The 24,820-nt window shown below is 43.2% G+C and overlaps 1 protein-coding gene across 2 annotated transcripts; it reads right to left on the bottom strand.

Annotated features, from left to right (window-relative positions):
• Positions 1–266: 266 nt before the first annotated feature.
• On the bottom strand, positions 267–24,809 carry RPRD1B (regulation of nuclear pre-mRNA domain containing 1B). Of its 2 annotated transcripts, none has more exons than XM_017822696.1 (7): positions 24,559–24,809; positions 22,946–23,075; positions 21,776–21,909; positions 15,667–15,779; positions 13,725–13,851; positions 12,532–12,707; positions 267–2,770 (listed from the first exon to the last, which is right to left on the bottom strand). In XM_017822696.1, exons 1-7 carry the CDS (start codon positions 24,707–24,709, stop codon positions 2,621–2,623), a joined length of 981 nt encoding a protein of 326 aa, XP_017678185.1. In that variant the 5' UTR covers positions 24,710–24,809; the 3' UTR covers positions 267–2,620. The 2 variants fall into 2 exon arrangements, with proteins under 2 accessions (XP_017678185.1, XP_017678186.1); XM_017822697.1 differs by lacking the exon at positions 267–2,770 and adding an exon at positions 2,787–4,157.
• Between the last annotated feature and the right edge of the window lie 11 nt (positions 24,810–24,820).

Below are 24,820 nucleotides of genomic sequence, written 5' to 3'. Positions count from 1 at the left end.
AATCCGCTTTGCAGATACTCTCTGAGGCATATGAAACAATTACCGTTTGCCCACAGAGGCTGTTGCAGACCAGTTAATTGAAGAACCCACTAAGCCTCCCCAAAACCTCCAGAATTAACTCCCAGGGTGATGTGAAGGCTCCCAAAGCCAAAAGGCTTCGATCACACTGATCCTGCTGGAACAGCAGCTCCTGGTGCTCCTGCAGGGAGGCACCCCAAACAAAACCCAATGGGTGCCAGAGCACCGAAGAAAAAAAGTAAAGCCACTACTGTTCAATGACACCCTCTTTATTCAAAAATAGATATCTATCAGACATTTCAGAATATACTGCTGTCAAATGGCAGCCTATATGTCTAAATTAATTCCTAAGTCAATTCAATATACAGATTTAAGCTTTTGTTAAAAAAAGACACACCGTGGGGAAATCTGTTTAACCTTGAGAGAATGTCACCCAGTTCACCAGATGCCCTTTGCCCAAAAAGTAAAACAAATACAATTAAAACCCACAAGACTTCATTTAAATTAAGCAAAATAAAACACACACATATATTTGGAAAAAAAAAAAATCAAAACATTTCAATTAAAAAGGAAAAAAAAAGACAACTCTCTCACAGATCTGCCTGAAACACAAGTGTGAGATGCCAACACATCTGTCTACATCATTTTTTGACAGCTTTTTTGTCCTATAATGGATACACGTTCAATCAATGCTCAAAATAACTTGGTTTAAGCAGCCTTGGGGTAACTCCATAAGCTGAGTCAGGATGGAAAAGAGTCTTTTGGTTTGGGTTCTCGACGTTTGGTGGGATTTTTTTTGTTTGTTTTTCATTTTTGGCAAAAGCAGAGAGAATGTACAGTGCTTTATCTAAAGTCTGGACCATAAAAGGCTGCACAGTCAAACCAACTCAGGGAACAGACAGTTCTGCCACTGGAAAAATTCCTGTAAACTAAAAACACATTTCCTGGCTGGGCAGTGAGGGTGCAAGGAGCGTTAAAAAAGGACAAAAAGAAGTACTTGTCAGTAGGAAAAGGACTTAAGCTTCTGAACAACTTAGTGATCAAAAGATGCCATGTTGTTTGCTGTAACTGAGAGCTGAATGGGCTACTGAACACCCTGCAAAATAAATTAATGTGGAGCAGAACGAGCTTTGTGTTTCTGCAGGTTTCCTTTCCTGGCTTTGACAGCAGCAGCTCAAGACCACAGGGAGGCACAGACACAGCACCTCAGCTCACTTCGGCCTCTGTGCTGCAAAACCTGCGTTACCAGATCAAGTCTCTCCAGAAATTTAACCTGTTTATAGTGAGAGGTGCTAAATTTAAACAGAATTGTATCCAAATTGGAATGGTTCAGTGATCAGAGTCCAGCTTGTCAGACCTAACACACAAAGTGAAATGTAACTACACCCCTGGCAGCTAAAACACTAGCCAGCAACATAATGGAATTAAAGAGCTTTTTAAATTTGGTTGTTTGTTTTTTTTTTTTTTACACTTTTCCTGATTATAAAAATCAACTCACAATAATCTGTGACACAAAATTAAGTACATCCTTCTAATATCTACATGCATGGACATGGTACATGTGCATACAGGATATGTGCATATATATGGGTCTATTTTCTATATAAATAAATATTTATACCACATTTAACTTCTGTGCATCAGACAACTTCACTAAAGCTATGGAGAGAGCTTATAGCACTGTATTTTCAATGTAACCATCCTGAGAGCAGACCAGACAACGCCTGTCACAGGGACACCAGCAGATGCCATACACCACTCCAGGCTCTCAGTTCATTAAACCAAAGCTTCCATCACTATTTAACTTTGTATAATGAAGAGGAAAAATGTGGTATAAATCTAAGGTAGCTAGAACAAAATTTACTTCCACTCCCACTTAGGTAACATCCAGTTCTGCTTTGCTCAGCACAGTGTAACTTGAGTCTATCTCTAATTCACAAAGAAAAGCTGCTTATTTTTATTGCCTGTGATTTCAATTTATGCCCCTGCCAAATGGGAACTATCCACGCGACAGGCCCACAGCAGAATGAAGAACTGCAGGTTTAGGAAAAGCCCTTCCCTGTCCCATTGCTCAGCAGATGCCCTCCCCTCATGCTGATGTGGCACAGAACTCACATGCACACACACCCCCGACAAGGCCCACTCCAGGCTCCACTGCTCTCAGAGATGAGGCTCAGAAACCCAACTAAAACAGACAAGACTTATTCAGAAATAACACAATATTTGTACAGAGGGAAGATGTCTCACGGTCAACCTTCCTCTGAAAGCTTCCCAGGCATGTGTGTACATGATTCTCATGACTTTTGTGGGGGCAGCAAGTGCTAAGAGCAAACAGCAACTAAGGAGTATGGGAAAAGACTGAGAGAAGTTTGCCTGTACGGACCACCCCCACTCCCTTTAGAGCTCAGAGAGCTCACTCCTCTTCCTCCCCTCACAGGAGCCAGTGTACACAGAGAGAGGGTGAGCACGAGCAGCCAAGAGGTTGAAAGCAGGGTCTGCAAGTTCCTTCCTACTGTAGAACTTGGAAGACTGGACTTCCAGCCAACACCAGAGTCTTCTTACTTCTGCTGGTAATAATGGAAACTGGGGGACAGGGTTTGTTCTAGTCTGTTGAAAACAGGTCCCCAGCAGATGGCAGAGGTGCCAGACCTCCCGTGACATTGGGCAGCAGTGACAGGTCTGGAAGGCTCTGGATGTGGGATTTCAGCTCCTTGCGCACCTGGGTTACCCGAGCAAGCTTCTGTTTATATTCCTGAGGGAAAGAGACAGGAGAACAAAGATTAAGCACAGGTTAATTAACAGTGCTGTTAGTTAAGCCAGGAGTATCTTCCAGGTGAGGACTCACAGAGGGTGGCCAGGCCCTGGTGCACTCAGCAACTGCTGGCACGACTGCAGACCCCGCCAGCTGCACCAGAATTCACAGCCTGCCCACAGCCTCTGGCATCCCTAAACCAACATCCCTGCCCTGCCTTACTTATTTTACATTAAAAATGCCCCCCACTGGGGGACACTGATAGAGCATTTGAGAGAAGTCTCACTGCAGAGATCTCTCTATCCTTGTGTTCTTACCCAAAGACTGACTCTCGCCTGCTACCAGTGTTCCTCCGCTGTCAGAGGCCGCAGGCTTAGGCACACCACAGGTATTACAATGCTGCCAAAATGCTCACTGCTTTCAAGCTTGATCAGTTTTGAACATTTAATTAATCCAATTTTCCCTTTCAAGTCATTAAATCAAACCCAAGTTTTGGTTGTCAAATTTGAGGGTCTCCTCAATGAGCTGTTGGATGACTGACGTTACAACCCCAGCAGCTGTGCTGTGAGACTGGCATGGAAAGACAGGCAGGATCACTGAATGTAAACCAGGGAAAGATACACCCATGCTGGATACAGACACTAAAATATTCAGAATTTTATTACAAAGGGAGAAAAACAGTAAGTTAAAAATCCCTGAAGAGGAAACTTGTAGCTTTTCCACAAATAAGGTCTGGATTGAGCAGTTAAAGTCCAGTGAGAAATCCCTGTCTATGTGCAGAAATCCCCCCGTATCTCAGAGACACCAGTGACTCATCTGTCATGAGGAGAGAAAGGAGTTTGGACCCTGAAAATGGAAGAAAGAACCATACCTTGGTCAATTCTGCTAAAAGGGCACTTAAGAACAGCCCCACACACATCCAAGTTATCCAATACAGGAGCTCAACCAAAGATTGATGTCTATGCAATTTTCAAAGTTTTGTGATTCTAAACATTCATGCAACAGTAGACAAAAATTGAAGGAATAAAACCCCAATATCACATAATTTCTTTTGGAATGTGTCAGTCTTTACCCAGCTACACAAGGTCTATTTCTCGTGGCGCCTCCAGAATGCAGGAAACACTAAGATTAAGATAAAAACCATGCACAGAACAGGCTCCCACACAGCCAGCTGCAATATCAACTTACTTTTTATTTCTTAATTACTTGGCAAAGAGAACAGTTTACCAGAGAACAGAAATTTATATCTATGAAGATCAAACAAAACTAGGCACATGTTTAATCAAAACATCTTTCTGAAGAGTTTACAACTTTAATCCAGACTTTCTAACCTTCTCAGTGATGGAAATTCTCTTCACCTTCTCCAAACATCAAAGCACAGCAGCTCCTGTGGGGTTACAAGCAAGGAGTTTACACTCTCTGTGTTTCCTTATTTTGAATCAGAACAGTGAGAGCCACCGTCAATCGCAACAACTCCCTGCAATAACTATGTAAATACATCCCATAAATTTCCTGCCAGCACCAAATAAGAATGTCTTTTAACAGCCTATCTCAAACTTAAATCCTTTCTGAGGCCCTGTGAGTTAATATACCATCATAACCAAACATATCTGTAAACATACACAGGATACACACTGAAATAATCCCAACAAAGCCCTCCAGTTCCTTGAACTGCAGGATGCTGCTCTCAGGCCTAGAGAACAGTAACAAAACAAAACAAAACAAAAAAAATCAAGAGAAGGTGACGCATTAGTTTAGGATTGCAGGGATTTTTCTTATTTTAATGAAAGACAGAGAATCAGGATCAAAATAAGAATGCACCCACATCCCTAATCACACTATTCGGGGAATTCTTAAAGAGGGAAACAAGTTGAGAAAGCCAGGAGATGAAGACAAAAGAACAAAAACAAACTCCCAGATTTTTTAGCATGAATAGAGAACAGCAGCAGATAAGGAGGGATGCCACAGAGGCACAGCATTCCAACACTTGGCATTCTTCTCCAAGAGGAATGTGGGAGCCAACACTGGGGAAAGCGAGAGATGGTGCCCAGACTGCTCTGCTCACGGCTGGCACATCCCCAGCACTGCAAGGCAGGAGACAGGAATATCTACTGTGTTACTCTATTCCAAATGTTCACAGAAGGTGGAAGAGGTTGGACTCAGACATTCCGAGAAGACAATCTTAAAATAAAATTAAAAAATCATAATTCAGGCCACTGTCAGGGAGTTATGGATATCCAGCCAGGAAAGAACAGGCAGCGCTTCCTCAAGAATGTCAAACTGTCAAGAGTGAGTATCAGCAGGTGCTTCTTTCTTCTGTAAAAATTCTTAGTAGAGATAGGAAAGAAATAAGAAGGGCAAGGCAGCTGGCAAGTCTTCCAGGTCTGATAAATGGGCAGAAGGTGCAAATTCCAGACATAAGCCAAAAATACTTCAAATGTGGCTTGAATTGCCAAGGTCCGTGCAAAACAGTTATGGATTTATGGATCCAATTATGGATCCACATAAAACAATTACGTAAAAACCTCCATGGGAAGACTAATGTCCTTCCACTTCCAAGGCAAATCTGACTAGAGGACCAGGATCTGCCATGTCTCATGGACAGTCAGGACTGGGAGCAATGGTTTTTGAAGAGGATCTGCAATTCTAAGTAATTCCACTTTACTAGCAGGTTAATGCCAGTCTTAAGCAGTCCACACAAAAGGTTTAAATTTTACGTGTCAAAAAATAAAGTAAAAAAAAATGATATAGAGAGAAAAAAATACAAGGAAAAGGCAGCAACAGTCCCCAAACCATTAAAAACTCTGGCTCAGAAAAACATCACTAAATTCAGGAATGGAAACTAAGGGAGTAATCCAGGAACCAAATATTTCCTAGAATAGAGGAATACTTACTGAACTTGATTGGACTGGGTTGGATACACAACACAGAGCATGAAAGAGAACTGTCCCCTGCATGCTTAACCCTCTCCATTCCTCTGATCCTGAGCTGTGCTGACTCATGGAAGGAGAGACTGGGAGCTGGAGCTGGGACAGGGAATGCTGGCTGCTCCACTTGGGAATACACAGCAGCAGAGACGAGGAACCCCCTTCCAGCTTGGGGGCTTTGCTTTTTCCACAAGTTCTGGCCATATTCTGCAATGCAGGACTCCGGAAGGAGGTTTTACGGGAAACCCTGTTTTTCACGTAGCCCATGACATGCTTTGAAACTGCAACTTATAGATTTTTGCATAAGGTCCTTCCACTCCATAAAACTGAACAAATGCCAAGCACAGTTAAAAGAAGCCGCTGCTTCCCGAGGCCTTCATTTGTACTCCTTGTGTCGAGCTAATTGCCTCACTGCACGGTAGGCCTATATTAAGATTAATAGTATTTGGATGCTATTTGCCTTTTTTTTTTTTTTTTTACACAAAATAATGAGATCTCTGCTGTAAGCAGGAGTTTCAGGATGATAGAGAAAAAGCTGGCACTGTGCCACGCGGATGCTTTCGCTAATCAACATTCCCTTACGGTGCACAGCGTTCTACATCCTCAGTGACCAAGAGAATCAGATACTCAGTCCTTGAAACAAATGCAAAATCAGAACTAACCACCACTGAACGGATCTGACAAGTGTGTTTCATTCCAAAGCAGCCTTGCTTGAACGTTATACAAGTGACTGTAATCGACGTGACAGGAAATTCATCCCGAGCACTGCTGCGTGGCCGGGTTCACCTTGTCGAGTTCCACAGCACGGACTCGGATTATTTTGGCTCAGAGCATGCACTGGACATGTCCATCCCTGTGCAGGGTCAAGCAGGAACACGCTGTAAGTCAACACAGCAATTGCATCCCCTGATAAACATCCAGTCATTAATGAGAATTTGGAAAGTGAATAGGAAGAGCAGCCAGTCAGTCTCAGTTTTGATATGCTGCAGCTTGAGCCAGTTGTAGGAAAGTAAAAGACCACAGAAGTTAGGGGAAAATGCCCCAGAGGCTCAGCAGAAATTTGAAGAGTATGTAATGAAGTGAAAGGTCTGACAGGCATGTGTTTATATGGCCAGGTAAAACCTGTCTTTATAAACACTAAATATACTACACTACTGCAGCAGGTTGATTAGGTATTCCTTAGCTTGTGCTCCTTGCCACTTATGAGGCAAGTAAAGTACTGGAAAGTATTCTTAAAACATATTCATTAAAACATGTTAGAATAAGAACAGAAAGGGAAAGTTCTGCCATTTCACAAGTTCAGTGTAGCAGAACTGACCTCAAAAGCAAAGTGAAACCAAATGCCAGTGGTGAAGCCAGGTTTCCTCGTTCTGCAGCAGCACTAAACCAGTAAATCTGAGGTTTTTATCTGAAAGATGCAGTCCAGGAATCAGAGCTTGAATGATGTATTTCCTTACGGAGTTTCAGTTCATTTTCAGACCTTAAATTTGTTCAGTCTTGCTCTTTTAAATTTGACAAGGCTTCTTTCTTCTGTGGCATCATTCATCACGCTTCAGCAGAGACCGTGTTTCTCCTCTTGGCAGAATTACACACTCTGAAACTGCAACTCGTCTCCTTGCTCTCCTCTTTGTTTAGATCAACAGAAGAGCCAGCAGCAGAAGCCTCCACAGAGCATTTCTCCAGCTGCTGGAGAAGCCTTAGCCTCTGAAACGTTCAAAGGGCCCAGGCTGCTGCTGTATGATGGACACAAAAACTCGCTTCATTTGCAAAATACCCTTCCTAAAATAAACATTGGGAGAGTACATTTGATGTTCACAGCAAAAATCATCATGTCAGGTACAAGCAAGCAGCTACGCATTCACCTCTCCAAGCATCTTAATGCTTTTATAGCTAAGCAAAAGAGCGGTCACACGCTCATTTACTTCAGTAAAATGCATAAAAACATTTTATGTTAATACTGGATGATTTTTATTTGGTTTTATTGTTTAGTATGATTCTGTTTGCAGCACTACTATAATTATAAATGCCTACAAGCACCTACAAAATGTAGAAATTGTATCCTTGCATCGTGCAAAGAAACACAGATGTTGCCTTGAGCCATACACGGCCCAACAGACCCAGATTCCCCATGGAATTGCATCCTGTGCTCTTGTCCCACACTCCCAAAGGCACCACTGGCTCACAGCTGGCAGGACTGGTGCACAGCCCTGCACTTCTTGTCCCAGTAATCACCATTTTGGTTTTACAGACCCCATGGACACCGTGTCTGGGTGTTCCTGTCAGGATGTCCCTGCCCGAGGCGCAGAGCCGACCCCTCTGCTGCTGGTTCCCACAGCTGCTCCTGCTACTCCATGCACATGAAATACTGACAGTTTTGTTCCCTGGCAGAAAAACTAAAAGTTCACCTCCTGTTTTACTGTGTAAACCACTGAGATGAATATATCACAACCCAAGAATTCCTGTCTGAGGGAAGCAGCAGCCACAAAGCCATGCCAACACTGACATGCTACAGAGAGCCAGGCAGTGGAAGCAGCACAGCAACAAATTGCCTATTAACCCACTGAACCAAATTGTATTTCAAGAAAATGTGTAGTGCTGGGCAGTCCAGAAAACCTCAAGTGAGAGTGTACCTCACCCCTCAGAGATGCATTATCAAAGAGGGTTTGCAAATTCCTGTGGGCTTTAACACCTTATTAAAGGTGCCTTGAAACCATGAATATTAAAACCCACAAACATCTAAAAACCCTCACAGCTCTCAGCAGGACTCTAAGTCACAGTTTTTCAGTTGCAGTCAAGAGTCAGAGCATTTCCCCCAAACTGGATCTTAAATATAGTATGTTCTTTATATTTATATATGCAGACATGCAAACACACTTATTTGACTGTATCCACCCCCCCACACACACTGCACTACATACGTGTACTGTCTGTGCTATGGGATGTTCCTCCTGTCACAAACACAGGGACAGAAGGGATGTGAAAGAACTGCCTCCACTGACTGCAAATCAAAACAGGAATTCTGAATGCACAATCATCTCTATTTTTTCTGCCTCTTTTCCCCAGGAGATTAAAACAACTTCACTTACTCCAGGTTTTCTACTGTCAGTAGTTATTTCAGGTACCCATAAAGCTTCCACACAATTTGCCACTTCCTAGCACTGCTTTCCCTTGGTTCTTCCAGTCCCATCTATTTACCTGACTTCATTTTACAGTTGCCTGGCACACAAACATGGAATGTTCTCCCTGATATCTCACTGCTACATTTCAGTTTTACACAAACTAATTCCCTGGATTTTTTCTCCTTGCCTGCCATGCATTCCAGAAGAGTGCACTGACTTCAAAAGACAACCGTTCCCCTTGAAGTTGTGCAGGCTCAGGTGCTGGAGAACAAAAACCTCCCCAGCTGATTGTGCTCTGTAATTGTAACGGGGCGGCAGTGGCCAAAAATAACACAAATCAGGGAACTTTCATTAGAAGTTAAATACTCATGCGAGATACAAAGACATCTTATCTCACACTTATAGAAAACAACAGTTCTTGGTTCTACACCTGTCTGAAAGCAGATTTCATTTCCTGTCCCCTGCTATTCTGAAAGGCCAGGCCACCTCTGATCCAGCCCGGCCGTGGATGATCAGAGAGCAGCTGCAGTGCTGAGCCCACAACTGCTGAGCGAGATGAAGCACCATTCAAAGAGAAATTCAGTGTTCAGCTGCTCAACAGCAGCATCCACCACACCTTTCAATAAGTTAACCCAAGGACTATTTACCCTTAAAAACATACACTTTGCTATAGGCTGTTTGGCAGCAGTTTTGGGCCAGCTGATTTTGCTGATTGCCAGAAATAAAGGAACTTTGTCTTCTCCTTCTAAGCACTCTTAGACTACAATCAAGGTATCACCTTACCCCCCCAACAAAGAAATCCTAATTTTTACACTTTCAATTTTTTCCACTGCTACCCTAAAGCCAGAGTTTGTCCATATGTTATGATCTTCAGGCTCTGTGCCAGTTTTCTCCCTTCGTATCACCAGTGCTTCTTCACCCCTCACTGTTTCAGCCCTTTCTCACTCAAGCTGTATCTGTGCTAACGTGTAATTCCTTTCCAAAGCCACCTTTCTCAGCAGAGTATCCCTCAATTAAACAGCTTTTCTGCAACTGAGGACAGGAGCTGTGTCACAGGGGTTTGACATCAGAGTATTCTGAGCGTTAGCCCACCACACACAAACACAGGGAGTTTATGTATGTTTTGACAATCTGCTGTTTCATGAGGGACAGCATTAACAGGATTAATAAACAACTGCAGCTCTTTAGAACACAAAAGCTGCTTTTCAAAAAACACAGATTAGCTCCTTCCATTGTTATCACAGTGAAAGACTTTGTGAGTAAATAAAATACAAAAACCCATCCAGAGTGATTTCCAAATTAGACATTTCCACATGCTAAAATAAAGCCCTGACTTATATTACTGTCAGAAGCCCCTCACCCCAACCCAGCAGTCTTGGCTAGATTAGGATAACAAAGTAAACAACCCATCTTCTGTCCAAAAAACATCCTCTCATCTGAGTCAGGAAACTTACAGCACAAGAGGAAAAACTCATAGTACCAAAGATTGTGGAAAAGATACATCCAGAGAGCAAAGCCTACAATCAGAAGATATGTAAAATTAGATTGTTTTAAGTTATTTCCTCACTTCAGATTTTGCCAGAGTAAATGTTTTGGCTTTTTAATACATTTATAATTGCTACAAGAGTTTCAGATCCTTCTAGTAAAATGCTTATTAGCACTACAAAGAAAAATCCAGGCTTATCAATACTGTGAGAACATCAAAGTCTCAAACAAAGCTGATAAGCAGATCTGGCCTGCCTTATCTGTAACCAGCATCTTCCACTGTTTATTAACCCTCTACAAGGCCAGAACAATGGAACGCTGTAATCAGGCAACATCCCTCACTGAGGTTTGAGAGCTGACACGAATATCAATTATGCCTCCTGTTCAGTGTTAGAGTGGCATTTCCTGCAACTGTTTAGACTGTTACAGCACTGAGGCACCTTGTCTGGTAGAACGACAGAGATGCTAATCTAAACAGATATTTAATAAGATCCTGATATTTAAATAAGATCATTCTTTATTTTCCAATGTCATGAAGACCTGTGTTTACACCCAATAGCAAGCAAGCAGCCTGTCCCATTGCCATCAGCAGGATTATTCCCATTAACAAAGCAGCTCAGCCAGTGAAACACTTAATTTTCAGGATTGCATTTCTGCCTCTGCCAGAGTTATAATTTTCAAGTAACATTCCTTCCCAAAAAAAAAAGATATTTTTTCAAACAGAAAAACCCCACAATTGTCACAACATTTCAGCTAGTGCATTAGAAATTTTAATTTCATGTTGTCATTATGGATTTCTCAGTTTCACAGTCTTCAACTGACTCAAATTTATGGATTGCTCTGGGCCTTTTAAAACATCACTGTGCAACATTTTGCTATCTACTTCTTGCCTTTTTTAAAACCAAACAGCAATATGTCTATCATTTATGATTTTTTTCACATACACAGTTATGTTTCTATTAGACAGGTGTCCTTCTTTCAACAAGAAAAAAACCAAGACTTGATCCAAGACTTCCACAGCAAATAAATCAGGTGCCAAACAGGATTTGGTTTTATGGCATTATCCGTATCCACGTCTAAAGTGCTTTTTACTGAGTCAGTCATAAGACTGACACTACGCTTGAAGAAATTCAGTCACAAGGCATTGAGAAACTCTAGTATAAACACACAGCAAAGAAAACACTCCAAATGAAATTTATCTGGGAACAATGCTGCTGAGTTGTCAGAGGACGAGGTCTTCCATGACAGTAAACAGAGCCTGCAATTGCTGCAGCAGAGTCTCCTTCCAGGAGATTTTGTCCTCCACGTCCCCTCCCGTCCCACCCCGCAGCAGCTGTTCATCACCAGCACCACGGTGCAGAGGAGCCCTTAATGTGCCGCCGAGGGGCAGTTTAGCAGATGGCACAGTGACACACAACCACAGTCATTAATTAAACTCCACACTAGTCCCGCGACGTGGTGCCGAAAGAACTTCCATGGAGAAAGCACGTTTTGGATAAACAGCTGCAAACAGCTGGCTCTGCAGCCTCACACGGTGCTGGGCCGTGCAGGGGGGCTCAGCTCAGGCCCAGCCAGCCCTGTGCTGCTTTAGGGACCTGCCCTCCTTGTTCAGGGGAGCTGGAAGTGCAGTTCACTGTCTTTCACTGTCAGCCCCATTTACACTCCACCACAGAAGCGACAGGTAAGTGGTTGTTCAAGGATGGAGAGTTGATGTGGCTTAAACTGCTTCCCCTTATAAAGCAGGGGCTGGGGAGGCAGATGAGGGGCACCCAATAATAAGGAAAAGAATAATAAAAAACCAAGCAATATAAAAAACCCCAAGCTAATGATGGTAAACGGAGACTGACTTTTTGAAAAAGGGGGATGCCATAAAAAAAAAATAGGGTAAATCTGAAGCAACTGTATTAGGTGAGGCTATTTTATTTTAAGAAGTATAGAGCTCTGGGCCTTCCAGGTGCCCATTAAAACATCTAGACTGAACATGAGAACAGACTTGCATCCTCCAGATTTTACACAGCTTTCTTACCCGTTATACCGCAAACATAAAAGAAACACCTAGAATCAAACGTAAAGATAACACCTGGAAAGAAATTTAAATACAACAACTAGAATAAAACGTAAAGATAAAAACAAGAACCATCCCCCTTCAGGAGAAACCCACAGATTAGGAGTGAAAGGGGAGTGTTTGGCGAGCCAATCAGCTTGCCGGCCCCGGTAACCCGGCACTCACCTCCAGCTTCTTCTCCTTCTCCGTTAGCACATCCTTCTGGTTCTGGGTGTACTCGATGAGCATCCGGGCCAGCTGGCGCCGGTCCTCCAGCTCGGCCGCCAGCCGCCCGTTGTACTCGGCCAGCAGCAGACACGCCTCGTCCACCGTCTTCGAGAGCCGCTCCGCGGCCTCTTTGTCTGCGTGAGAAGTGTTGGGTAATTTAGAGGACAAAGTTTAAAAACTTTCAGTCATTTACAATTCACCACCAGCCACAGGCACAATGGTGTCTCCTTTGTAAACACCTTTCTGGCTTGACAGGAAAATAAGAGCTGTTATGACAGGGGATATACAGGAAATAGGACATACTCCCTCTTCTTGGGCTGTATTTTAGACGCTGACATGACTGACGGCATTTTATCCTTGCAGAGATGTCAGAGAAGGGGGGATATAAATCTATGAAGTCAGCCTCTATGAACAGGTTAATTAAACTAAAACATTAGGCAGCACTTTCAGGTACACAACTCCAGTGGTTTCCATTTTTAAACAGTGTGCACTTGTTAATTCCTCCTTTATCTGAATAACTCCCAGTGTACTGACACAAATCTAGGAACTGCACACAGTCTAAGAGTGATAGTTCATAATCAGTTTTAAATTAAAAGTCCCTCCAGGAACAAGAGTCATATCAGTTCAACCTTTAAATGCTTCTATTAAAATTACTTTTCAAATGTAATTGTAGAAGTTCATTTAAACAAAGACTGACAGATTAATGGGGGTAGTGAGTTTCCTTTCCCATAGCAATCAAGGAGTGTGTGTATACTCAGCAGTCTGATAGAACGCAAAAATATATCAATCAAGGAGTCTGTGTGTACTAAGCATAGCCTGATAAAAATTCCAAGATATCCTAACAGTCATGGTGTTCAAAAGCAAACACACCCATTTGACAACTCTGGCCCAATTTCCTTTATATTCTTGCAACATGCTGCTGATGCTCTCCAAGTACAAAAGCCTTGGTCCAAGCCAAAAAAAATAGAAGCAGCCATGTAAGTTTAATCTTCAATGTTAGTTCACAGGATTGCTATCTCTTAATTACCCCGGAGCTAGAGAGCAAGGCACAAAAGCAGGAATTCACCATTACAATTATTTAAAAAAACCCCCACATTTTGACTTCTGAGTTATTCTTTGGACCCATGTTCATTCATCTACCGGTCTCATACCTGTAATTTTCTCCAGTAATGAAACATCTTGAACTTCCTGAGGCAGGGAAGCAATTTTTTGCCGCACTGTCGCATCTCCTGACGCTGCATTTTCCAGATCTTGTAGGGCTTTGATCAAATCCTCGGTCTACAAGTCAAGTGAGTCAACAGTAAAACCAGGTAACCTTAACCACATCCATTTCCCAGGGATGTGGGCCACTGCAGCTGAGCTCACCTACCTTTGAAAGCCACTATTTGGGGAATATTTTCTTCAAATAAATTTTAAACCGTTGCTTCCTAACACAGGGAGCATTCACTGAGTTTACACTATCCCAGCGCGCGGGAACTCCTGCATAATTACAGCAGGGTCGGCTTGTTCAAGACTCTGCAGTGGAAAACTTCTCATTCCAATTAAGAGAAGTGATCATGTTAAGACATAGATGAGAAGGACATGACCACACCAGTCTGAGACACAGCCACCAGCCTTGTGTGCTGCCTCAAGGTGGGACTGAATCTTTTATGCAAGCATCCCTGACTCTTTGCCTCACAGGGTTGTATGAACACCTTTTTTTTTTCTCTTCCAAAGGTGCAAAAATATCTAACCCCAAATTTCTTCCAGTCCAAACAAAACTGTGTCAGATTTCCTTCGTGATGAGGTTTAGAACTGTGTAACTGGTTACCGACCATAAACTCCGATGATGGTAAAAGTTCTTCCTGTTAAAGCCAACTTTACAATGTCCTGATTTTGCAAAGCCATGGCTGTCCTCACCCAGCCCAGCCAGCTCTCTGCAAGAACACAGCTTTCTGCAACTGAACTGGGCTGCCCTCAGCTCCGCTCTCAGCTGCTTTAGTGCACTGAGGAAAGATGTGTCAGCTTGAATGAATTCACTCAAAACTTATCCCAGCTTAAAAAGGACGTGGATGAGGACAGCCTGAAGAGGACCTTCCCTGACATGCCATATTTCCTCCTTGCTCAAAACAATAATTAAATAAAAAAAGGAGAAAGAGAGACTCCCTAATCAGGGAGAACAAAGTGTTGTTTCTTTCTTTTAAAAGTACTGAAGTTTCAACTGGAGGTTTTTGAAAGGAGAGACTAGCCCTGTAAACACAACCACTGATGTTTAAACTACAGTTCAATAGTTTGAAAACTAATAAAACTGACAAATCTTAAATAAATATTTTTTATCTGAAAAACAAAACTCCATTACCTAATATTTACTACTTCCTTGCAAACTGCAAATGATTTCCAAGAGTAACAGAGAGAGTGTTTATCAGCAAGAGAAACCATAAGCTGCAAGGCATCTGGAGGTAAAAACAACAAAAAAATTTTCACTTATTTCCTTGACAACTGTTATTTATTTTTATTTTTCAATGTTTACAATTTACCAGATGGATGGTGTAATTTTTTATCCTCTTCAAATAGACTCTGGTTTAACATATGTTCATTCTGCAGCCTCAAATGGCCAGAATGATTTGCTACTTCGTTCCAGCTATTTCCACACACCTAATGTGTGAGCCTCAAAAAGTCTTCAGAGCCAGTTTTCCTACCAGCTCCATACAAACCTATCAAAGGTAGAGCTTTTTAACAGCTTATTGAAAGAGATGGCCTGCAAAAAAATAATTACATTTTGACTGTATTACAACTTGGGGTTTGAGAGGTTACACACTTAGAAAGAATTTAAAATATGGTCTGCTCTTCTAGCAGTCCTCTGAGATTCTTTCCTGGCAGCACTACTTAGACTACCTGGAATTGCTCAGAAGTGGCACACTGTTGCAACAGGAATAAAAAGAACCTGTTGCATTTCACATGGACTTCTCAGCCCCAAACTGCATCTCAGCTAAATCTATTTCACTTGTTGTCAGCTCCACCTTGTGGCTGTGACACAGGGGACATGACTGGGACACAGGGGACATGACTCTGTGACTTCCAGAGCTTCTCCCACGCTCAACTCATCCCACATACCAGCAGTGGCCCAGCACTAGGGTCTTGGGGTGAGTAGCTCCCAGGATAATCATCATCTTCCTCCTCTTGTATTTGCTGGAAAGTTCGCTTTAGAGACTTCTTCTCCTCTGCAACTGAAGACAAAGAAACAACTCACTTGGACGCCAGACCTGCCCACCTTAACTATTCCTACTTCAAAAGAATTGTACCAGATGCTCTGATGATTAAGCTCTCTAGAGAAGGACGATCACAGCTGGACTCTGAAGTTGGCATCGTACTCCAAACGCTCAAATGCAAAACAGCAATAAAAGGTTGATTTTGCCCCAACATGCAGCTCTGTACACGCCAGTACAAGAACATACATCAGCAGTGTGCACTGCATACATGTTTGTGCCTCCCACACTGAAAGCAGGAAAGGCAAAGAAATGTGCCACTTGTCAATAAATGACAGATTTCAACCCTGCTTAGATGCCCTGGGTAACACTGTGTGTGCAGGTGAGGATTTCTACCAGCAGAAATGAAGCACTGATGCGAACTACACACAGACAGAAGAATTTCAAGTTATCTTTTTGCATCAAAGTACGTGCTCACTGTGGTCCCACAATCAACAAAATAACTGCTGGTTATTCAAGCTTCCATTCTTCCAACAAAATAAAGGCTTTGGGACAGCTCTGTGAAACTACAACTCCAAGATGTGACAGCAACAACAGCGATGGGCAGGGCATGGACTCCAAGCAGGCAACCTGTAACACTTCAAAAACAGGGATTTCATAAAGCAGGACAGTGTTGTTCAAATGAACCTCAGCATGGCAAACATGAGCTTGAAAGGGAACAGACAGCTTATTTAAAGAGTCAGAAGTTTTAATGTAGCCTTTGATCCAGTCACAAAACCTTCAGAAGAAGACAGATCATTCTTCAGACTTGCCACCAAAATTAATAAGATCCTAGGTAATGGCTATGAAAGCTTTGGACAGTCTTGAGAACATCTCTTCAATGGAATCAAGTCTTGCCGAGATAATCATAGAGTTCAAGGACAGAGTCTATACATTCTTTGATTCCAAGATCACTTGGTTTAAAAAAACCCAGCCTGCTCCACTCTAACGAGGAAGCAAACAAAAAGGTCTGTCCTTAAGTGCAGTTTTGCCTGCCTTGTCAGGTGGGACACATGAAAAAACTTCATTTTAATGCAGAGTAAGTCACAGGTGCTCTACATCCTGCTCATGGTGGTGAAAGAGCCGAACGACCTTCCCAAGGCAGACACAAACACATCTGTTAGAGAACAGATTCACTCAAGGAAGGCAAAGCAGCACAGAAAACAGTTACCCTAAAACAAGTGAACTCTTGATGTTTGCTAGAGCAAAGCTATCTTGCTTAGAAAAAGGGACAGTCTAATTATTGTATGTACCCAACTGATGTCAGAGTGCTGGATAATTTGACTGACAAACCAGTGAGACACCAGATCAATGTGGAAAACAGCTGCTGCCCACTGAGGTCTGCAAGAGACACAAGTTGGGTTGAACAGGAGACAAGCAGATGATAAATGGCCAAAGAGAGCATTTAAAGTTACCCAGCCCAACACAACAGGCCATCACTGTTTATCACTTGTGTGTACTTATCATAAAGTAATTAACCAACAGAGGATAAGCATAGTAACCAAAAGAAGAACACATGACCACAGCACGCACACAAGTGAAAATTAAAATGAGAGAGAGCTGAGATTCAAATTACTGAAGAGCTATTCCTGCTGTGCTGCCAACTGTCTACCACAAGACACATTACACTTGCTCACCACTAACACAGAGGATACAAAACTTCATTGAATTTTCCATCTGACCAAGGCCAAGTGAGTCTGATTGGAACCACTCTCAAGTAGGTGGTGCTGAGCACCTGCAGCCCTAGGCACCAGTTGCTGGAAAATCCTAAAAACAACACCTCAATTTAATCAAAATAGAAAAAGACCCCCACTTATTTTCAAACTCAAGAGCATAGAGAGCAAAAAGACTCCCGAAAGAGAACAGAAGCATGGCACAAATTATAACACACCCTGGCTGGGCAACCATTGCAGCCTGTGCTTCCAAAAAAGCCTGTCAAATCCAGCCAGAGAAGGGGAAAGCAAGCAATCAGGACTGATCAGACTGTAACACATTCCTGAAAAAAAAAAAAACAAAAAATCCTTGTAGAATACTGACAGCTCCATCCAGGAAAATCAAGAGCCCATCTTGAATGGACTTAGAGAAAAGAGAGAAGCCCCTACTACAAATGAAGTCAGCTTTCCTGCTTCACTGGGGTCTTCTTCACAGCTCAGAAACCAAACTACTCCCTAGAAACCTCCATAGGGTAAAGCACCTCCTTTCTCCAAGACAACAGCTCTCCTAACAGCTTTGCAGTGACACTCCAGGTTGTTACCTCGCTGTTGCAATGTCCACAGAGACCTGCAGAAGTATTTCTGCACCAACTTTTCAGTCTTCAAACTGTCTCCAGTGGCTTGAGGAAGGTGAGTCAAAGGCCTTGCTGAGTGTGTATGAGTTTTCCTGTCAGCTGGAAACCCGGGAGATCTTCCCATCTCAGGTGCTTACCTTTTTATTCTCATCTCTTGAGGACTGGTTTTAGAGGTAAACAGGCTTCTAATTGTCCAGGACTCCCACCAACTGTTCTAACTCCCTCTCTCTTTGGGGGTAGATTATTCCTCATTGTTTAAGCTCTCATTACAACACGTATTTGTTGGTAGTCTCTCCTAGTTCAAGTGTACCTGGGGCTGTCCTGCTCCAAAACCACACCCAGACCTGTCCCCAGGTGCCTTTATTCCAGCTGCCCTCAGAAGCCTCCCTGACTGCTCTCCCCTCTTTTCTTCTCCATTTTTTAATACGGGTCTGACTTCCTGTGCCAAAATTTGCAACATAAACACAATGAGAGCAGTCGGGGAGCAGCTCAGTTCTGTGTTAGAGTGACACACTCCTATATCACAGCACGTTCAAGGACCTCCTTCAACTGCTTATTACAAAGACAACAAAAAGAAAACACGTCAGCTAGATCGGTTGTATTGCCTGAAGGGTTTCACATCAAACCTCTAAGACCTAGTTTTTCCAGGCTTTGAGAGAAATGGGTGGTTCTTCTCTTCCCTATTGCTTGTGAAAAGAAACATTCTAATAAAAATGAGATTAATGAGAAAGCAAATGCAAGCTTAACGAATACATTTACAGATAAAACAATACATCAATATTCAAAAGCTCATTTCCATGTATATGCAGATCTCCTTAAGGAACCTGAAAGACTAAAATCTGGTAGTCAGCTGCACCACTGAGGAGTCAAAACAGGGAATACAATGCTTAGAAATGGCCAGTTCTTTTACCTCTCTGCCTCTCTGAAGGGAATGCTTCGTTATCAGGGCAATCAGCTCTGCTCCACAGCAGGAATTTAGCATGTGCAGCCAAAGGAATTGCTGTGTGTTACCCAAGGCCTTGCTACTCACTAAACAAGCTGCACCACTGCAACACACACCAGCGAGCTTTAAAGGCATCTTTCCTCACTGACACAGGACTCAGCTTCATTTTGACAAGCTTCACAACTCTGTGGTGCTCTCAAGCCAAGCAGAGCCATCTTGCTCAGAGAGCAGCACCCACCAGCCCAGGAATTTGAGATACTGCAACATGAAAAAGCCACAGAGAACTACCTGCACTGACCTGCTGCCATTCCTTGGGCTGAACAAAAGCACCAGGTACTTGTTATCAACAGCACCAGATGCTCTTAAGGAGCTCCAACATTTTAACAGCACAGTTTGAACCAGTCTGCAGACACTTATAGTGCATGTGTCTCAGCTGTGTCTACCCTCAGTGCACATAAATGCAGGAAGCCAGAAGGGGTTTGGATGAACACTGGACTATGGTTTTCCACATCTATGACAATCATTACAGCTACAAAACAGGAAACCTTAACCTCCATCTTGCTTATGTTCACCTGTTTGAAAACAGAATACAGTAACTACCACAAAGCCTTCTGCAACACGGTCACCCACTAGAAACTCAAACACCAATTTATCTTAGAAATCCAGATGAAACTAGCTTTTACCATTAAGAAGCTAATTTGAAAACAAGCCAGTCAAAACAAGGAAAAAGGACAGCTCTGCTGAATTTTTCAAATTTTTTTTTCTCTTAGGTTAAAAATCTCAGGGTTTTTTTGACAACGAATTGACAAGGCAGCAGCATTCACACTCATGAAAAGGCCTGAGCTTTCCCTCAAATAGAAGATACTACATTAATATCTCCTCTTATCCAGACAAAAGCTAAGTTCCTCGCCAAGTGAAGTTGTGCACACAGCAGTTCTTACAGCATTTGTATTCCTTCACTCTGCTTCCCACAGACAAAGGTCTGTTACACTTAGGAAGGGTTTGATTTTGTACAAAAATTTTTAAGTTGAAAAGACAATAATAGCAGGAGTGATTGATACCATCAGCCAGAGAGAGAGGACACTGAGCAACAGCTGTTTGACAATTGACCAGGAAATACAACACATGGTATCAATTATCAGTGTGTTTGGATTCAAAGTTGAACACTTGTGGAACACCTACCCACATGCATTAAATTCACAGTTTCAAATCCTCTGTTAATGAGTTCAGCAGGAATTCAGGCATGTAAATTCTGTCCTCTGATGACACACAGGTGCCTCAGACCTTGCACCCAGACAAGAGGAACCCCAACATGAGCCAGTTCACACAGAGGCTGTTCACCTTCGCCCCTCAGAGAAGAGACTCCCTCTGAGCCACACAGATGAGACAACTCCTTTGGCCAGGGCAGTTGGCTCACAGCATTTGGGCAAAAAATTGCAACACCTTCCAAAAGTCATAGCTCAATCAGAAGCAGGGGAAGGGCTTTGGTGGGAGCTACTAAGGCACTCACCCAGCAGCTCTGCCTGAAGCAGTGTGAGAAAAAAACACAGAGCTACAGCCATAGGTGTAAGTCTTTATATACAGGTCTCAGTAACGCTCATGTCTTCATATTAATTCTGCACTAAATACCAGCTCCATCAGACCTTGTTTTCACCACCTAAGTACAGCATAAGAGCCCTTTACTAATGACCAAACCAACTCTCTCACAGCACTGCACCTCTGCGGGGAATAGAACAAAGTATGACCAGAGCAGCCATGTCATTCAGGCTCATTTGATGACACTGACATTCACAGAATCCCACAATGGCTTGGGTTGGAAAGGACCTTGAAGATCATCCAGTTCCAACCCTCCTGCTATGGGAAGGGACACCTTCCACTAGATCAGGTTGCTCAGAGCCCCATCCAACCCAGACTTGAACACTTCCAGGAATGGGGCATCCACTTCTTTTAGCTGCAAAGTGGACAAATATTCCCTTGATTTTTAACAAACCTCACCTTCCGTAGCTTAAGCATCCTGCTGCTTCCCTCTTTCCACTGCAGCACTACCAGTGAAACACTTTCAGGTGCTATAAAAGAAGCAGGAACTGCCAAAGCAGTATCAAAGCACAGTAAACATAAGCTTATGCTCAGTTTCTCATGTCTCATGCAGTAATAAGGTTATAACTGTGATGTTCTAATGGTGTTAAATGATGCAAAATTTTCCCCAAATGATGTAACAAAAAAAAAAAAAAGAGACCAGACAAGCTTCTGGGCATATATTCCAGACTTCAATTATTAAAAATTCCTTGCTGAATCATAATAAAACACAGTAACTATGCAAAACAAAACAATTAACACGAGAATGAAAGCACTAACAACACTGAATAAGCCATTATAATAAACCCAGCTGACCAGTCTCAGAGATGCAGAGTGGGACACTTGACTCAAGGTGGATGCAACAGTTCCCTGCACAACTGACTTCCCTTCACCCCAAAAGGCAGCCCTGGAGGATTCTGTCTGCACAAGCAGCACCACACATCACCTCGAGTTAAGCTCACTGCCAGCCACAACTCACAAGGCAACACACCTGCAAACCAGAACCACGAGTTTACACAAAATCAGACTTTGAGACAATCCTGAAGAATGCCCACGACCAGCTCGGGCTACAACTCAACTAAAGGAGCCCAGAGCTCAACTCCTCATGGTACTTCCAGTGAAACACACACCAATTTAAAACCAAAATGCACATGACCAGCAATATGCATTTACCTTTTGTTTGGGGGCTGTTGGAGTCTTCCATAGACAGTTTCAGCTGCTGGATGAACTCGCTGCCATAGACGCTCCTCTCCTGCCAGATGTTCAGCAATCGTTCCAAGGGCTTCTTGCAGCCCTCGTCTGCTTCTCTGTTCAAAGATTAGGAAATCATTACAGCTCAGCTGATCAACACTCCTCATGTTTTAAGAGAGCATCTTCCAAACTACCAGCTGCACCCACTGCAATATATGCACATGTGAGAGAATCTTTCTCATAGTGTCTGAGACAAACACATTTGTGGCCAATTTCCCCCTTTATTGGAATTAAAGATTGCCTGCAAGTGCCCCACATTCCCACCCCAAAGCAAAGGCAGGCAAAGCTGTAAAGGAAGAAACCTGCTATCGTTCAGAATTTGCAAGAAGAGTTATAAAATACCCTCAAGCTGACATGTTTACAGCTCAAGAGTATTAACTTTAAACAGTTGTTTCAGTCAATAACGTTGCAATTAAAAGCAGGTTGATTGGATCATTAGGCACTTAAATGCAGTCAGAGAGCACACTGACATCAGACAGCCCTCCAGAACAGACACCAAACACCCAGAGCATTGATGTTGCTTAGCTGAGATAACAGGAATTATTACGCTATTTAGAGAAAATCTCAACTAAACTACAGTCCATTTCTGATAAGGTGGAGGCTGCATCACTTCTTCCCTTTTATGTAGGAAATCCTTCCTTCCTCCAGCAAGGACACTACTGACCAGGTAGAACAAGCAACACACAAAGAAACCACGCTCAAAGCAGGGGGGTGGTGACAATCCAGTGACCCAAAACATCTTCTGACAGTGGGGCAGAGCCATTCATTAAGTGGCTTTAATAAACACACCCAACTGTTCAGTTTCACTGCTCAGGAACAGATCTGCCAGATCCTTTGGGAACAACTGAAATGAGATCCATAGGGTGTGAAGGGCTGGTTCACACACAAACAAGTTTGCCTAAACAGAAATATTAACACTAAACAGTTCCCAGCTGCAAAGCAGTCAGAATCCAATCTCTATTAGAGACAGGGTACGAGCATCCCTGAGACTTAAAAAAACAATAACAAACAACAAAATCCAGTTGAATTAAACTTTGAATAAGAAGGATGCAAATCCCTAGAGAGGAAAGTTGAAGAAATGCAGCAACATACCTGGCAACATGAGAAAATGCATCCACAAGAACAGATTCGAATTCCCTGGTAAATTCAGGACCTTTCCTCTTACTGTTCTGGATGACATCGTTTGCTAAATACAGGAAAGTAAGTTTCCTACTTGATTTTGCTGAGAAAGGGAAAAAAAAGAAGGAAAGAAAAAAGAGAGAGAGAGAGTTTGCCTTTATTTTTCACTTCTTTCACCCAGAATCATTAACATGTCTTTCAAAGTTGCCTATAGATTTGCAGTCTAAAAGTTCAAAATATTTCTCTGTTACCAAGGCAAGTCAGGAATCCTGAAGCCAAGTAGTTCTAAATCTCCTCACTTCTGCTCTTTTTTAACCCACAACACAAACATGAGTTTAATCCTTTTTGTGCACAGTGACCCCTCAACTCTGAAAAAAGCTGTGTAATAAACAAGTTTTAAACACATGACTAAAAAAAAGCTGTCCTAACCTACCAGTAAATTAATAAAACAATGGATTTCATTTTTTATTAATTAACTTCAGGAAAAATACTTGGTATAGAACCCCATAATTCAGAACAGAGTGAAACTGTAGGGGAAAGCTATTGCAGAGACCCAAATATTTTCCAAACAATGCTGTGACAGAGCAACATCGAATTTCTTCCACATACCATAACTTTTCCTATTTTGACACCACTAGTTTCTATCTCACTGTGGTCAGAATCAGTGGGATTCACTGTTTCCTCAGAGCACAAAGGCCACAAACACCCTCGAAGCAGAAAACAAAGTGCTCATTTCTACAGCAGGTAGAGCTGGGATCTTCCAAAACTTTGTACCAGTCACACAGAAGATACTCCAGCTACTCCAAAGGGCTCACACTGCTGGTGCCAGGGGTGGGAATGGTGATATTGGCTGGTTTCAGAGCTGAACTTGGGGACAGGGCATTCACACAGAATCCCAGAATGGTTTGGGTAGGAAGGGGCCTCAAAGAACACTTAATTCCAACCCCCTTCCACCAGACACTGACACTGCCAATCTCCCTAACTTCATGATGAAACCATCCGGAAAACTACCTTAACTTCAGTCAAGTTAATCTGCAAGGAAAAAAAAAAAAGCTCAAAGTATTTTTGGATGACAGCACCAAAGAGATACAGACGGAGATATACACGTAGATCTCTACAGCCACCTTTTCTTTGCTTATCTCTTCTCCCCTTAATGCAATTCTATAATGGGCGAATTGTATGAATCCAAACCCAAGAATTTAAAACCAAAATCTAAAAGGTAAACAGCTCAGTTGCCCTGAGCACACCCAGGGGAGCACAATCCGTACGTCTCTGTTTTACACGCAGAGAGCAGCGAGGTTGAGCATCCTCACAACCACGCTTCGCTGCGTCTCCATCCCCTGCCTTCCCAAAAGCCGCCTTTATCAGCATGCACTGGGAAACACCCCTCACACAGGCATTTCCCCGCAAAGTTTATTAAACAACCACAACAGCAGGAAAACAGCGCCCAGGCTCCGTTAAACTCCCGCCTCCCGGGTCACCAAGTTCTCCCCGCGGAGCTCCGACACCGCCATGAGGAGGAACCGGCCCCGGGGCTCCCGGAGCGGCCCCCGACGAACAAACCAACCCCCCCTTCCCCCGCGCACCTTTGCGGAGCTCCCGGTGCCACACGGCGACGATGGGCCCCGCGTGCTTGCGGTGGTGGATGAGCCACAGCGAGAGCGTCTGCACGCTCTGCTGCGAGTTGCTCAGCTCCGACAGCTTCTTCTCCAGCGCCGACTCCGAGAAGGAGGACATGGGGCCGGGGCCGCTCCGCCCGCCGCGGGGGGGGGCGCGGCGCGGCCTCACCGACAACAACCCGCCGGGGCCGCCGCCACAAGATGGCCGCCCGCGCCCTGACCCCGCCGC

This window comes from Lepidothrix coronata, unplaced genomic scaffold (genome assembly GCF_001604755.1).
Source record: "Lepidothrix coronata isolate B3197 unplaced genomic scaffold, Lepidothrix_coronata-1.0 Scaffold99, whole genome shotgun sequence".
In the NCBI taxonomy this organism is placed as follows: domain Eukaryota; kingdom Metazoa; phylum Chordata; class Aves; order Passeriformes; family Pipridae; genus Lepidothrix; species Lepidothrix coronata.
This window is presented reverse-complemented; position numbering and strand designations above follow the sequence as displayed.